This window comes from Larimichthys crocea, chromosome XVIII (assembly GCF_000972845.2).
Source record: "Larimichthys crocea isolate SSNF chromosome XVIII, L_crocea_2.0, whole genome shotgun sequence".
Classification (NCBI taxonomy): domain Eukaryota; kingdom Metazoa; phylum Chordata; class Actinopteri; family Sciaenidae; genus Larimichthys; species Larimichthys crocea.
The window spans coordinates 19,173,833-19,191,265 of NC_040028.1; the positions used below are offsets into that span (position 1 = coordinate 19,173,833).

The window sequence follows — 17,433 nt, forward strand, 5'->3', positions numbered from 1 at the left end:
TACCAGCGAGAAGCATCGCGTGTTCTGTGCTAATGGGTGCTGTATGCGGCTTAGGTGCTGCCAAGGTCAATTACTGCACAGGTAGAGGCTTTTGGCTGCACCGTATTATTACTTAAGCACACTCGGGCCAGTAATAGCTACTAACTAAGATTATACAAAGTGCCCATGGCTTGTAAGCCACTAATCCAGTGCTTTGAATGGTTTTGTTCCATGTCAAATCAAAGCATTTATTTCATAAACAGTCGGTTACCTCGTGTGGACGACACCTTGAGCTTTCTTTTATGAATTTCTATTAAAACAATTAAAAGCTTTGGAAGCTTTGTTATGCAACCTGTGTGGAAATACTCGATTGTAGAGCTGCAAAGAGACAAATCCATCAGTGTAAACATGCAGCCATGCACACACACACATACACACAACACATGAAGCCGCAGCACGACAGAATCGAGGTGGAAAATGAGGTCATCTGGAAAATAAGTTGCTCTATGAAACGGCAAGAAGAAGCGACTCCTACAAGATGATCTGTTGACGTGAAGTGTAGGAAACGTGTGTGTGGAGGCCTGGGCTGCATGGAGAGCGTGCATAGAAAGTGTCAAGTGCCCCCCCCCCTATTTCTTTTCCTGTGTGAAAAGAGCTGACTAATTGCTGACGACGTTCTGCTCTGTTCACCGATCTCAACGTTGCAACACAGCGAATAAAAAATGCCCCCTCACAGTTTATGTAGACTCAGACCGCAGTCAGATTTTTTTAAAAATCAGTCAATCGAATAAATATATTTGCTGCAGTGAAGGAAGAATGACTAGAATATTCACTTTGGAACAGGCTGTCCTGCCTTCTGTGGTCTGTTACATCCAGTCTGCAGGGCACAGACGCACACACACACACATTCTGGAAGCGTTGCCTGGCTACAGACACACACAGCGCCGTTAAAGTAGACGCTATCACTCTTTGCTAATAACACCCTTTTATCACACGAGCAGGTATGCACGCACGCACACATGCATGCGCAGACTGAGGTGGGCACAACACAAATGTCAGGCGAGCGTTTAAGGAGAGGAGCGTTGTTCGTGATTCACTTCAGCAGCACCTTAAGTGCTTAAAAAGGGACAAAGACTGTACTGAAACAACAGATTTGGTTATTCTGAGGCCGGAAACGTTCACAGGACGGTAACAGGAGACGAGTAATGGCTGAAACCTGCAGTGTCTGAATGCAGCTTGCAACAGGAAGTTGAGGGAAGTCTGTTGATGTGCAGCAGGGACGAGAAGTGAGGATGCAAATACAGAGCGACTGCTGTGAAGTGCACAAATCTTTACCTGTGAAGCCCATGAGAGCTCCCTCTCTGGCCTGTCGCCTCAGCCCCTCCACATCTTTGTAGTCAATGTAGACCAGGTCAATAGCCTGCAGGCCAAACGCTTTGGTGGTCACAACCACCTTCTGCCTCGCGTAAAGGAGCTCCTTGGCATCTTTGGTCCGCGTGGCACCTAGAGAACACACACACACATGCATGCATCGTGTCGGTCAGATAAGATTTCAGAGGGAGGCGGGCAGATAAGTAAGGAAAGAAGAGCAGCGGAGAAGGTCGGATGGTGAAGGTGATGAAGCCTGCTTCTTCTTCTGTGATGGAGTGTTTGGTACGAAACTACACAGTCAAACTTGGCGTTTGAATATTTCTTTGTTTATCAGCATATTAGTTGATAAATCTAGTTCACTGTTATGTCATAATAAGAATAAAACACTTGTTTCTAAGTGGCTCCACTAGATTCAAATGAGAGATGAGAGAGGGGAACTAACCACGGGTTAAACCGAAAATAGATATCACAGACAGAAAAACTGAAATTTAAACACTCCCTCCCTTTTTCCACGTGTGGTAAGTGGCCATACGCTTTCTGTAATCATTCACTCTGATGTGTACCGATATAGAAAATAATGCACCTCATAGAGGAAATGAGTCCTCGCCTCCATATTCATTATTTCTGTATATCAGTACACCTCATTTCGTACCATCACTCACACATCCCACGTCCACAAGTCATCTCTTATTCCCATAAAATGCTGTATCATTAACCACTTCTCCCACAGTCTTTTGTTTAAAAACAGACCTGCCAGACATACTTTTACCATTCGGTATAAAATAATGTTCTCCACTCAGAAAGAACGGCACATTTGTGACCAACGAGAGCGAGAAAGTCGAGCAGTAAGGTGTAAAAGCTACCTATGCTGGCGCAGAAGTCATCGGAGCCAAACACAACGCCGTCGTGGTGAAGACCGGCCTTGGGAGCAAGTCGACGGATTTCCTCACACACCGCCTGCAGGAGAATTTATATAAAGAAAAACACAGATGCAAAAGGAAGAGAAACGTTAGCAGCATTTCTGTCAATATGTCAGTGTAAATCTAATTATACTGCGATATTTTGTCAGTATAATAAATAATCTGGATTTCTGAACTCTCTAACAAATATGCAAATTCCAGCTTCCTTTCCATGAAGACTGATACTAATGTACAAGCCCAATAAATATGCCACCGTCGTTTTCAGGGCCGAAGGAGGAAAGTTTGTGTGAAGCAGCACAAGCCTAGTTTAGCTTGTACAGATTGTATTTTACTTTACGAGTTCTACTTTTTAATAGTAATCACCGATGCATGTTAATCTTGTTAAATGAAAAAGAAAGACAAGTTTGCAGGACGTGTTTTTAAAGAGAAGTATTGAAAGACGAGTCAAACAACAACAACAACAACCCATGGCGTTAAGATAAAACTACAGGGCACGATTATCAGCAAATAAAGAAAGTTAAATAAATAAATTTAAAAAATCTGGAATGTGATCGTCTGTGGTGAAGGGCGTGAAACAATAGAACGTGACTCCGGCTTTTGTGTGCCTCCAAATTAATTTCACCACTAGCTGTGCTACAGTGATTTTTTTTTTTTTTCTCCCTGCGTGTAACCAGGGGTTCAGTCTGGGCAAAGATACAGGGTGTTCTCAAGAAAGCACACAGAGGCACCTCCTGCCAACACAACACACACCACAAACAGTCGCAGAATTCGAGTGGAGAAGTAAAAGACGAATCAAAAGGAGGAAGGACAGCTTGTTTCTCCCCCAAATGCCCAAATCCATGCCCTTTTCCCCATGCAGCTGAAGGTCGTGCTGTAGTAAAACAGAAACTGCTTTGATGCTTGCCAAAATATCATTAAGAACTTTTCCACTATGATGATATTAAAACTGTTCTAATTAAAAAAATATCAGCGTGTCTGGAGAGGGACAGACAGAGACGCACACAGACAGAAAACCAAAGGAAAAAAAAGGAAAAGGCTCAAAAGGCTCGTTTTGAGAGAGACTGTCCGAAAGCTTTGAATCCCTTTCATTCTGGACACGTGGAGCGCTCAGCTCGCTGACACAGTCTTTAATCTAAAGTGAACAATGGACAAACAGCAAAATGTCTTACGCAGGCAGTTTTTTTTTTCTTTTAGGAGGGTTTGTTTGTAATTTACCTTAAAATTGAGCAGGCCCACAGCGGTTTCCACAAAGGTGACCAGGCGAACGGGTTCTGTCAGTGGCCGTCCTTTCAAGTTGTGCTGAAACCTGTCAACGAACTAAACACACGGGGACAATCTCATTAACAACACCCACTGTTTGTGCAGATAGAAAACAATAAAACTCCAATCACAATGAATTCATTTGTGCTCGCGCCGCTTTGTACAATCAGAGTCATCGCATTCATCAGATGTTTGTGCTTTGTTGGAGTGCATACATCCTCTGCAGCTGACACTGTGCACTAATATGCACAGATAATATTAAAAAGGACACGTCACGTTCTGCTGGACTGTGTTTCTGGTCCTGCTCTTCTGCCACCCTCAGTGGACTTATTATGCGAGTATGAAAATCAGGAAACTCATAGCGAGATACAAGAGTGTCAGAGTGAATTTAAAACTGGAAGAGAAAAAAAAATACATAAATGATATGACACATCTTTGCACATCCACAGTGGGGTAAGACAGACGGAGACGAGAAGAAAGAAATCTTAACGTGCAAAGCTCACTTTTGATACGAATCTTGACACCTTTATTACCTACGCCGTTCCCATTTCAGTCCCTATTCAGAAGCACATCTATGAGGGTTCAAATAACGGAGAGAGTGAGCACAGGAGAGCGGCAACAAAAGCGGGTGAAATGAAATATTTTACATTATCACCAGGGTTCCCCTCGTCGTCTGAAGTCTTCTGCTCTACCTTCTTTCACAAGGCCGTGCACGACTGCAGCTCCCCTGAGATCACGCACGCATGTAAATGCGCGAGCACATGCATAAACACGGCGAGAAGAACCAGAGAAGAAACAAAATACAGGAAAAAAGGAGAGAAGAAACCAGATTTGGGGATGTCTTTGAGTGTGTTTTACTCCTACATTATTCTGTCCTGCGTCGCCCCCTCCGTGGCAGGGTGCAGGGAGACTGAAGCAACAATCAGAGTGTGATGTGACACTTTGCTGAGGCCTTTATTCTGCACGACTCCTGCTAATATGCAAGCTCACCTAAGTAGGGCTTTAAAACCAAGTTTAATTCTTTGAAGACCAAAGCATTTCAATTTTTTTCCAACAGACCAGTTCACAGCTAGCCCTGGACTGCCAGTGGGGTAGCCCAAATTCCAAAATCTATCATCTGGAAACACACAAAAGCCCCCTCCGTCAGATATTTCCTTTCAAAGCCAGTCAGAAAAAAAAGAAGAGGAAGAAAAAAAAAAAGAGGGCGCAAAAGCTCAGAGTAGAAATGTCTAACTCCATGTCCCCCCTTCCTCTCCTTTTACTCACTCCCTCTTTGACACACCAGGAAAACGACAGATATAAATAACCTCAGGTACAGCGCTGCTATTTTTCTAAATGAAGAGGAAAAAAAAAAATCTCCCCCGCGCTCACACTCACCACTCCTGTTCTGAAAGAGCGGGCCCTCCGTTGAAAGATTTCAAAAAAAAAAAAAAAAAAAAAAAAAAAAAAATAGGGGTAATTTTAATCATCTCTCTATTCAATCTCAGTTGGATAAATCATATCTGAGAGATTTGCATAAATACAAACCATCAAAGACTTTTCATCTTCAAAGAGGTTTTCAAGACCCAATAGGCTTTGTACTGTAATCATCTGAGGTCACAACCCTGTGGGAGCAAGGCTGCTATGGCAACATAAAAACTAACGCTGGGGGCTTAGCATAATATCCCCCCCTCCTTCGCAAACACAGGAAGGGGTGGGGTGGGAGGTCCGAGAGGGAGTGTGAAAAGAGGGTGTAGATAAACCTATTTCTGTGACAGAGGAAACTGGATAGATGTGGCCCTGTTGTGGGGGGAAACCTAGCTGATATTACACACAGAGATTACCACCGCGACACCGTGCCAGGCAAACACTAACAAGGCTGCGGCGAGCGGCGAGCGGCGCGGGCCCGTTTGGATCCTGCAGGAGGAAAACAAACGGCCGGATAAAGAGCCGCCAAGCCTCTCTGATTACATGTTTCTGTCCTTCTGCTGTATTCTCCTCTTCAGCCATTATTACACTTCGAGGGCCTGATTCACACTGCATAAGAGGTGCTATAGTGCTCCGTCATTGCTCCTCTGGCGCGTACAGCACCCATTAGCTGTCAATGGCTCTCAAAACTAGGACCCTTTAAGATGTTATTCACTACTGAATTAAAAAAAAAAAAAAAGAGGAAGAAATAACACCTCTTCCTGCCATTGAAAGCCACGCTACAAACAAGCCCTCTGACAGTTTTGCCACCCAATCATGAAAAGAGAAGAAAGGAGAGATGGAGCTAGGAGAAAGGAGGCTATAGTGGGACAAGTTTCAATTAATTTTCTTCAAAAGGGGGCCAGATTAAATGTTTCCGGCCTGCTGAAGTGTTCATTTCACAGAGGGGAAGCGGAGAAAGGGATGAAGGGGAGGGGACAGGAGGAGGAGTAGAGGAGGAGGAGCGGGACAGGGTGCGATTCTTTCGGTCCCAGTGCACACACCAAATAGTGTGGTGGGCAAAGAATGCACACGGCTCCGAATCTGTGTGAGAATTGTCCTCAGACAAAGGGAGGGAGTTACGCCTGTTATAGCCCAATAAGGCCTGTCAGTCACACAAGGGCTGGGGGAAGAGGAGGAAGGCAGAGCTAAAGATTTCCACACAAAGGGAAACAAGCAAGTCCATCTTTTAGCGACAAATCAGTCTGGAGGTTCCTGTGCTAATATCAATTTTTTTAAAAAAGAGGAGAAAAATAAACAAGTGAGGGATTTACTGCTTCCAACACGGACACGTGAAGGCACACGCAGACGAGCCTGTGTGGAGAGGACGCAGGTTTTTAAAAAAAATAAGAAGTTAGATGAAATCAGGCGAACGCACGTGAGCGAATCCACGTCCCATCCGGAGCTCCAGACTTGACTGGACGCATGCACCTGCTGATGCAGACACACACCGGTGACAAACGCACTGTAAATCAAATTCACGGCGCACTCAGAGTGTTTTTAACGCAACAAAGCTTTTAGTATCCAGAAGAAGAAGGAAAAAAAATACATGAATCGGGCAATTATCTGCATTTTTCAGCTTTCAACGTGCTTTTCAGCATCATAATGATAATAATCATGATAATAATAATAACAGTGAATGTTATTTAAAAGAAGAAATTAATGCAGACTTTCTTGTTAAGTGAGGTAAAGTAGCAAAGGGAGAGAACGGCTGAGCTGCTGAGGGAGAGAACACCTGTCAGCAATTATACTTGGAAGAAAGAAAAGGCAGCAGGAAATAGATGTGTTCTAATTAAAACCACTAGTTAAAAACTTCCTGCTCCTGCCCCAAGACCTTGTATGCATGTGTGTGTGTGTGCACAGTAACACTGAGGGGAAAAGCCAGACAAGACACCCACCTCTCACAACTGATTACCTCTCTTTCTCCTCTTAACAAATCTTAATTGGTTAATCACCAAACCCGGTTTGCAGCTCGACACACCAGCAAAGCTTCTAAAAGTCAAAGATGTTCAGCTAAAGCGTGAAAGTTTGTGCAGAGAGAGACAAGAAATGAAAATTCCTTTTGAGTTGAACATCAATAAAGCACCTTTGAACTGCATTCAGACACGACCGGTGAAGGAGGCAGACAGTAACCTGCTTCCTCCTGGTAAGTGAACCATATGGAGCTGATCAGAAAGGCCCGCATTAATGATGTCACTGTCTCCTGACCTTTGGGGACCTGACATCCGTACAGCGCCCCTTTATAGAAAGCCAGAGGGACGGCCGAGCCCAGACAAAGGCCTCTTAACTAGAGCACACGCCCGGCTAGTGGGGACAAATTGCTAAAGTTAATTTATAAGACAAAAAAAATTTGGGAACAATATTAGTGGGCGATCATTTCAAAAGTATTTGAGAGCTATTTGATGGATTTAAATTATTAATAATCATTTTAAGAGAGCAAAAGCCATATCTGACGTTTGTGGAGAGATTCTTCCTCACAGAACCTCAACACTGGGAAGATATTCTAACCTTTCAACTTTGCAAACTCTGCGTCCGGTTAAAATACATTTTAAATAGTCAAAATTAAATATTCAAAAAGGTGTGCACGAATAAGTGAGCGTGACACAGGTCTGTGGCATGTCTTCATTGGTTATACCTGTCTGGGCGAATGCTTTGAGTTTGAATAAATTAATTCTCAGCCACAACACGACACCGTTTTCAAGGCGGCCTCCGGTAAGTTCAGCAGTGGCAGAAGGCACCGTTGTGTTGTTACAGAAAGCTATCGGGGGCTTCTGAAGGTAATCCGAAGAAATGTCATCCGTTTCTTGAGCGGCAGCCAAGAAAAACACTCCGTCTGTCCCCGAGTCCTGCCGCAGGGATCGATTCCCACTTCTTTTTTTTTTTTTTTTTTTTAAACTGGGAAATGGAAAAGTTTGTTATGATTGCTTTGAAGATTCCCGTGGTTTCCTCTTACTTTATGACTTTGTGGAGAAGCACCACTGTGTTTTCTAAGACACCCAGAGGTGAAGGAGAGAAATGTCATGGGTATTTTAAGTCTTATTTAGTTTTGTGTTTTGTTTGTTTGTGTTTGTAGGAAGTGGTTCTGAAATAAACTCTCAAACATACCACAGACGCACTTACCCACTGCACCTCCTGTACGTCCTCCACTTTGGGCAACATGATGGCAGGCGGGAGAACCTCAGCCTGCAGGACGACCTGCAGGTCAGCCTCGGCTAAGCCGCTGGACACAGAGTTCACCCTCACGCACTTCTCTGTCCGACCCAGGTCCAGTTCGGCTAACATCCGAGGAATGGTCTCCCTCGCCTCTGTCTGCAGCAGACAAACACAGACAGATAATAATGTTTGGTCAGAGTCACTTCATTTTGAAAGCAAGCATAGTTACTATGAGAGATGACAAACCAAAAATACACGACGAAAGGGTGAGAACTGATTTATTCAACATTCATCAAAAAATAGATTCATTAATTGTTGAAGAATGCAGTAAAAGTCCAATTTCCTTCAAGGAAATCTAAATGATATTGACCATTAAACATGATCGTGAAAATAAACATCACGTTGTGGGCACGAATGATGTGTGATCAAAAGCGGGCAATTGACAAAGCACACATCAGTCTGGAAAGAAATGATATCAAGATGAAACGTTTGCACAAAATAACAGCACATCTGCACTTTCCCTCGACCGCAGTTCATCTTCACACACAAATCAACAAAACTAGGCTGCACGGCGCACGCTCAACTTTGTTCTCTCAATGCAGCCATTGTATGAGGCGAGCAGGAAGAGAGATGAGGAGGATGGAGAGAAGAAAAAAAAAAAATCAAAGAGAAGCCCACGGTCCCAACTTCTATCAGTAACACAGTAGCGCACGCCGCTATATTCAAACCAGATGCTGGGCTTGGAGAACGGAGAGAGAAAGAGAGAGGGATGGAATGGGGAGAGAGAAGTCCGGCAAGTGAGGAGGAGAGAGAGAGAGAGAGAGAGAGAGAGAGAGAGAGAGAGAGAGGCTCTCTGGAAGAAATGTGGTCTGAGTTAAGCAGCATGAGGAAACGGTAGCTTAGGAGTTGTCAGGTCAGATCAGAGGCTGGAGCCTTTGAGTGCTTGTGTGTGTGTGTGTGTGTGTGTGTGTGTGTGTGTGTGTGTGTGTGTGTGTGTGTGTGTTGTAGAGATGTTCAAATTGGGATCACGTCACATTCATCTCAAAAGAAAAAAATACAGATTACGGGCTGAGAAGCAGATGAGTCATTAAATAAAACATCGATGGAGGGCATCGAAATGTGGCATCACGGAGCTTCAAACTCGATGATGCTAAAGGTTTTGGACACACTGCAACAACAACAACAACAACAAAACATCATCTACATGGGCTGATCTTCTGTGGACAGATCACTGAAGAGCGCATGAAAGAGAAACCGCAGACAGATATAACACAGAGAGCCCATACATCACACTCTCTTGTAAAAACTAAAGTGGACCAGAGTCAACCTCGGTTCAGTTGTATGAGAGCGTATGGGGACCCCTCAAAAGGGGTCACGGGACAGCTTCTGAGACATAACAGCCTTCGCTCTGATCTCCTGGAATGCAGAACTGTACTTGATATTACGGACACCCCTCCAGTATCAATAAAATATGGTATCAAAGTACATATCAAAGATTTGCTCGGATTTAATAGGGGTCACGAGCGGGCTGGGCTGCTGCGTGTCATCTGTGTCTGCCTTTTGCCTCATTGAATGAGACAAGAGGGATTGTCACACCATATGACGAGCGCTCTGTGATCTTTGACTCGGACTCAGGTTTTGCTAGGAACCACCTCCCTTCACTGCCGCTCTCATGAGCCAACGTAGACCCGTAACCGTATCGTGGTAACTTAAAACGGATAGAGCGATTTACACAGCCATAATTCACTCTTCATAAACCTGCTACTTGGTGGATAAAATTCGGTCTGTCCCTCCCCCAGTTCACGGTGACTGGAGAAAATTGATCTGTGAAAATTGCCGGTTGCCTCTTACGCCAAGAGTCACGTTGATCCCTGACCAAACTAAATAAATAGCCATCCAGAAATGATCAAAAAGCATAGTTTATAACATTCACGGATCAAATAGACTCCAACTGCAGCCTGATATACTGGCAGCCCGCATGTATAAAATTCTTTTAATGTAACCGGAGACAGCTCACTGCAAGGATTGTCTCCTTTTGCGATGGTATTTCTGAAACCACGACGCCAGGAATGGCTGATGGAGATGGCCTGGTCACCGTGCGCAAACCTTGCTTTTATCTCGCTTTCCTTCTAAAGTGAGAGAGAGATTATTCTGCCAGACACCTTGACCCCTATGGGCTCCGCTACTCCGAGCTTGAATAAAGCCCTTTGAAAAAGGAGATATTTTACATTAATGGACAGCCATCCAACAAGTTGCTTCAAAGCTCCCTCCCCAATCACCTGGTGTCCCATGGAGATCTCGCCCCGACGTCAGCTCCATCTCCTCTTTGATTCCCCTCCATCATCCTCATCATTAGAAGCTGACACACGAGGCAGGCAGGCGGGCGGGCGAGCAAGTCGGCCAGGCGGGCAGGGCCCCGACGAAAACGCGTAAGATGCACACGAGAAGCTTTTCAAGTGCAGAGAGGCTGACCTTCCGGAGAGAGAGGTCAGCTCCTTAACACGCAGCCTGAGCCTTGGCGCTCGGGATCCTACAGAGCGCTGTGTATACGTGACGCAGCATGGCCACTGATTGTAGACACCACGTCAGACTGGAGCGTCCAAACTGATGTGTGTACGGGGTCTGTAGCGGGACCACCTTCCTGTCCGGCATCAGATCATGGATGTCCAGCCATGCCGTCATGCGGCTTGAAACAAACAGCGTCAAACATCGCCTCTGGACAGACTCACTCTGTCTGTCCCTTCATTCAGTTTGAATTAGATCTCAGTGCAGTGATAGTTACTGTATATACTGGATTGACGTGAGAGGGGAAAAAAAAGTTCTCAGTGATATGATGTGTATTAGAAAATGTATAAGGAGAGGTAGAATCACTTTCTAAAAATCGTGTTGCAGCGTCAACAGCAAAATATGAACCAATTGGCATAAATTAGGATAATTTGCATTCTCAAAAAACGACTTATGCACATCACTGACCGTGCCTTCCAACAGACTGAGCGCTGAGAATATATATGCATGGTTTTTTGTGTGGAATGTGGGAAATCATGAGTCACAATGAGCTGTTGTGTCTGAGAGCTGGCGTTTTGAGTCCCACTGTGCAACTCGCGATGCCATTTAAAATGAGCTGTAGACCATCTCAGGTGCAGGCTGCCTGAAGTGTGACTGTCTACACTGTTTGTTCGTCAGTCTTTGTCAGCGTGTGTGTGTGTGTGTGTGAGCAGGTTTCAAGTCGTCATGGATGGGTTTTGACAAGTGACACGCCGCTCTCCGGAAAAGCCGGAGAGAGATGACTGACTAATTCGGGCTCTTCGTTGATAACTGAGACGTAGCAGAAAGAGAGCCGGGCCTTCACTCTTGTCAGTTGGAGGCGCACCGTGTTATCCGTTATTCTGTCAGGGCAGACAACAAGACATAACTAGCGGGCTAGAGAGAAGGAGGGATTTGTAAATCGTGAAAGCTGCTTGTCGTTGTTGGTCAAAACTGACAGCCTGAGGTGGAAAAAAACTGCTAGTTATTACGCACCATTTATTCACTTTAATTAGCCATGAAAAGATCTCATTGTGGCTCTTTGGTTACAGTTCATTATAAGCTGCATTGCTTGTTTTCTTTGGAGGGGGGGGGGGTTTAATTCCCAAGGCTATGTATCCATTTCGTAGGAAAAATGGAGAAGGCTCATCAGTCAGCATCTTTACACGATATGTAATCTCGGCATAATTAAAATAATTTGCAGAGTTTGTTCATTGTGATTATGCATCAGTTTGTTTCCTAATGATTTGTCTCATTTGCATCTCCCAGTACAGCCGTCTTCTCCAATAATGTCACTTCAGACAACTCCCAACAACTGACACTGGACTAATTATGCTTAAGCTCTCTCTGATTATCTTTCTGTTAAACTGATGACTGGTTTTAAGCCTCTGCTTACTATAAAAGGTATGTAAGTGAGTCACATCTTGTTTCATTACTGAGTGCTGAGCCTGTCACGAGCCTGTCAGGTATTCCCAAAAACTAGGCAGAATAATAACAGCTCTTCTGATGCAGCACTGTGCGAAGGAAATGATGCATTGGGAGAATAAATACCATGCAAGAAAAAAGAACAACATGACCTCTGGCTGGGATGAAGTGGCAGCAAATGTTGCACAAGGTCAAAGATAACCTGCAACAAACACAAATATTTCTCCTGTGCAGGTTCAGCCATGTTTCAGGCTTAAAACGTGATAATTTTAGGACTCTGTGCTCAAGCACGACTCCTATCTAGGCTGCTAAATATAGCTACTGACCAGGTGCGCGCTGCTATCATGAGTCAAGACTTCACTGAATCAGGTCAATAAATATGATAATCTTCATTCCCCATTTATCTTTAAAGGTGCACACACACACACACACGATCATCTGTGGGTACATTTAGCATACGTAGAAGATGCATGATGAAATAAAACCAGCGTTTAGACACTGCTGCATCGTCGAGGAACAGTAATGTGGCCTGTGATCTATGTAAAGATGAATGAATGAAATGAAACAGTTTCCATGCAGTCTATTGTGGCGTATAAATCTGCTACAATGTTCTTGAAGCGGGGCAAATGAGACTGAAGCATCCTTGTGGGGATGGATTCCTTCTCGTCTTGGTGTCATTAATCAGTTTGTGTGACCGAGGTGCTAATAAGGTGAAGGTGGTGTGAAAACACAACAACTAAAGTGCAAACATGTGTCTTGAGGCCACATGTGAAAAAATGCAAATAACAGCATGACAACAACAACAACAACAAATGGCCAATGACGGAGAAGCAGGCTGAGTCTTGGAGGCCTGCACACGCAGTTTCAGATCAACACTAAATGTTCATGTTCTTCATTTTTTTATATTTGCATTGCATCTCACTTTACATCACTTCTGTGCTAAACTGATCCGATTTCGGATAAATAACGTATCTTCCCTCTTCCCTTCAGTCTAAACTGTTATTTGTTTTAGCAGCAGGATAATTTGACAACAGTTTCAAACAGCTAGCCGGGGTCTGATTACTTTAACATCTCGTCCCATTCCTACGGAAGATTAAAATTAAGTCAATTTCTTCGGAATAAGAGATATAGCATTGCTTATTTTTTCCCCCCTCATGCGCCAACATCTGCTCCACTCCGTCCCTCCTCCTCCTCCCATTCTTTCATGTTCCCCTCCTCTCGTCGCCTTCTCCATCATCACTCCTCCAACTGGGGTTACTCTTCAAGTGTTTTGCGTTGCGCGGCCCACGTAGCAGCAGAGCGGTGCGGCCGACGGCTCTGCCAGTGAAAACACAAGAGTGTAACAGGATAATGAGAGAGGGAAAGAGGGGCCTCTCTGTTCTCCGTGTCTCAGCACTTTCCGATTCCCTCGCTCGGCCTCAATCCGTGCCCTTAACCCGCGGTATCTGGAGCTGCTGCGCGAGTTTGCGCTTCAAAAAGACAATCAAAAGACCAGAGAAAGCTCAAATGTGATCTGTGATTTGGTATCTAAAAAGGACACGCATGAGAATATATTTTTTTGAAACTTTCATTCTTTTAAATCCCTCCACTTTCTATGTGCCGTGAAAACAAGACAAGCCCTCTCCAGTCCGAATGCTAATCGCAGCGCTGTCATCACTCTCCTATGTGCCCTGCACCAATCGATACCTGACACATGACACTTAACACACACACAAACACACACACACACATGCACTGTGACAGACAGTAAGGTTTGGAATTAAGGTCTTTCTGATCTGGCTGGGACGGGGTCTATTTTCTGGCTGAGCGGCTCACATCCCGTTTGTGAGTCTTGGCAGCCTGACTGGGAGTTTCTCTCAAGTCTCCGGGGTCCTCCGAGTCAAGTATACAAAACACACACACACACACACACACACACACAAGATTATGTATACACACGGATGTAAATACACACTCAATACAAATGTTCAGTATTCATGATTCAACTGGCTAACATTATTTCCCAGGAGCTCTTTCTGTCAAGGGTTTAGTCATTTGAATCCACTTAGACGGAGAGCAGATCTTTCAGTGTCCTCTGGAATAACACAGTGAGCATTGAACTGAGGTCACGTATCAGTTGACAGTTGGCTGCATAATTTATGTTAAGTTGAAAATCTCTGGTGTCAGACACAGTTCATGCATAGAACATAGCACATATATTGACTGCGCTACATGCAGAAAAAGGTAATTGACCGTAATAATGTCATCCTCTCTGTGATGTGCCCCGTCTATTGCAACCGCAAAGGTCTGTCTCTGAACCGGTGGCTAACAGTGTCACGCAGAGACATGACATGAAGGTTAAAGTGTTTGTTTTAAGATTGAACCACTACCAAATATACAAGCAGCCATCAGTTCCTCACTTATTGGCACTCAAAGAGTAAAAGAAATGGAAGTTTTAATGAGCAGGGAATGTCATTTTTGTCAATAAAGTCCCTGATACTGGACTGATACCGGTCCGTGGGTCATTTGCTACCTGGCCGCACAGTAAGTATGAAGTATTTTAGGAAAAAATATATTTTATTTATTATCAGCATCCGAAAGAAAGATTATTTTGAACAATAGTCTGATACATAAGTCTGTGCCCCTTTGACACATGTCAAGACATGTCAAGGCACCCGTGTCGGTCATGTGATACGTTACCCCCAAAAAGCTACAAAAAGGAGTAAAAAAAACAAATGACGGAGTAGACTGTTGTTGTCTCACATTACCCTGAGCCGGACCAGGCTCGCTGCAGAGAACCGAGCTGCATGGCTCCCACTAATTCAGAGTAATGTTGAGTTTGTTTTTATGCCGTCCCATCATTTTATTTTGACATATTTATTTACACACGACACCTTGAAGGCCAGTCCGTGAAAATATAATCTTATGTGAAATCGGTCCAATGGTTGACAAAAGGTTGAGGACCGCTGAGTTAATCTACAGGGGGTGCATGATACTGGTACCATTGCTCAGGATGTAGATCCATGATGCTCTATGGTCTCATGGTTACCCCTTTAAATATGACATGGAAGATGGATTGGTAATTAATAATTATTAGTACTTATTGTTACAAGCAGCAGTTACACAAATTACGTCTGATTCTCTTATTCCTGTAATTCTGCTCATAACAACCATCAAATAAAGTAAAAATACGAACACTGCATCATTAAACATGGTGACTGCAGCATGTTTTATATGTTTGATGGCTGTAATCACGTCCATGTACTCATAAAACTGGAAAATGCAGGGGTGGCGGGTTTCTCAGGGTCCACATGAGCCCTATAAATGCCACTGACGGGGCTGATCAGTATCGAGAGAAGACATTCGAGATGGTTTATAAACGTTCAGATGAACAAACAGTGAATGAACTCATTTTTAAAAACACTAACAAGTGGTCCTGCTTCTGTACGGCTGATGTACAGTAGGCTGCAGACTGTAACAAGTCGTGTATGTGCTTTGTGTGTGCATCAGTGTGTGAACGCCTGCGTGTACGTGCACACTCGTGCCTGGGTGTGTGCGCGTTTCGTGTTCGGCGTGTCTTGTGTGCGTTCGCGGGCGCGTGCTGGTGTGCGATAGAGGTGCTCCCCGTTGTGTCGGCCGCGCCACCATGCCATCTGGAGAGGAAATCGAGTGTGAAGTACAGTATAGTTTGGGACCAAGCTCCGTGGCAGCGGCTCAGCAGTTAGTTCATTAGTTCCAAACTTCCAGGGATTAGGAGAGAATCTCTACGGCAGGGAGGCAGGGGGGAGTCAGGGAGGATGGAGGGACCCATGTGGGGAAGAGAGAGAGAGAGAGGGAGAGAAACACCAGGAGGAATAGTGGACCATAGGGCACTGAGAGACAGAGGGAGAACACGAGAGAGAGAGATAAACAATCTTAACCCTGAGGACCCTGGCAAGGGGAGACGAGCGAGAGAGAGGGACAATGAAAGAACAAGTCAGAGAGGGAGAGAGGAGGAGAGAGGACAGGTGTAGCCGTCAGTTCCGCTCCGGGGTTTCAACCTACCCTCCCTCTTCCTCCACCCCACTGATCATACAGATATGATGATATGTGTAAGAGTGTTAGAGCAGTCAGCCTTGTCTTCCCTCCCCTCTCTCCTCCTCCTCCTCCTTCTTCTCTCCCCTCTGGGTCTGTGGTGACAGTTAGCAAGCTCTGGGTGGCTCATACCCTTTACTCCCTTTTTCTCATCTCTCTGCCTCTTAAGCAGCCAACATCACTGCCAGGACGGAGCACAGACATTTTTTGGAGTCAAAGCGGCAGGCAATTAAAGCAGGCACTCCCGGATTTTCAATTTACAAGGGGAGGGGGGGGTGGACAGACTGACCTTCATGGCGTACCTTTTTGTCATGAATATCGTTCACCGTTTTAAGGTGAAGGTGAGAGATAATGAAAAGAATACATTAATGAAGACATAATAAGAGAGCGGTGGTTGTGGGCAGCATCCCCGTTTTAAGGCCGATCCTGTGCACCAGCGAACCTCGCATTTTCACCTAACCCCATTGCTGCAGTCGCCAAAGCAGTGCGTCAGGACGGCGTTTAGCGAGCTCGCTCTCTGCTTTTGCTCCCATTCTCTCTAAACATGCATTACAAGACCATTGTCGAGGCCTGGCATCTCTTGGCAAACACACAAAAGCCGACTGTGCGGTCGTCATGGTGAATATAATGGAAGCTACAGTACACAGTGTAGAAATTGTCCATACACACACACACACACACACACACACACACACTCACAATGGTGAAAAAAGCTGAATCTCATCTATTTATGAGTCAGCTGGTCCCAGAACAGATCTTCATCTGATACAATGGGAGGCAGGTTAGGTGCAATCTCAACTTTTCAGTTCAGCAACATGTGCATCAGATTCACATGAAGCGCTGCCACTAAAGATCTTTACATTCATTTATTTGGCAGATGCTTTCGTCCGAGGAGACACCGAAACTTTTTAAACGGTTTCAGAGATCCTTGGGTACACGTCTACATCACTAGTATGGAGAGAAGTAGGGATGTAACGATGCATCAAGACACGATTAAAAATCGGTACAAATGCGATTCGCAGCGTGTTGACAGAAAAAATTAGTTGCGATTCTTCGAATGCGAGAGAAGTAGGATATGTTCTTTTTCTTTATTTAAAAAATTAGAAATAGGTTACGTCATCTTAAAAGAAAAAAGTCACTGGCTGGTGATTCATTTGTTCAACGTCAGACATCAAGTCACGTGACTTATGTCACTACGTAGGTACGGAGCACAGAACGAGGGAAGACGTGGCGACGGTAGAAAGTAACTTTGAAACAGAGGACGCACCGAGCAGTTTGAAATCACCTGTGTGGAGCATTTTGG

General features: G+C 44.6%; 1 protein-coding gene across 1 annotated transcript in view; it reads right to left on the reverse strand.

The window, feature by feature from the left end:
- clybl (citrate lyase beta like) overlaps positions 1-17,433 on the reverse strand; it is a 56,510-nt gene that overhangs the window by 3,364 nt on the left and 35,713 nt on the right. Inside the window, exons 3-6 of the mRNA XM_010734022.3 lie at positions 8,097-8,285; positions 3,486-3,587; positions 2,214-2,307; positions 1,315-1,482 (exon numbers count right to left, since the gene is read on the reverse strand). Of these exons, the coding sequence (XP_010732324.2) occupies positions 1,315-1,482; positions 2,214-2,307; positions 3,486-3,587; positions 8,097-8,285 (553 nt within the window). The remainder of the gene's footprint in view (positions 1-1,314; positions 1,483-2,213; positions 2,308-3,485; positions 3,588-8,096; positions 8,286-17,433) is intronic.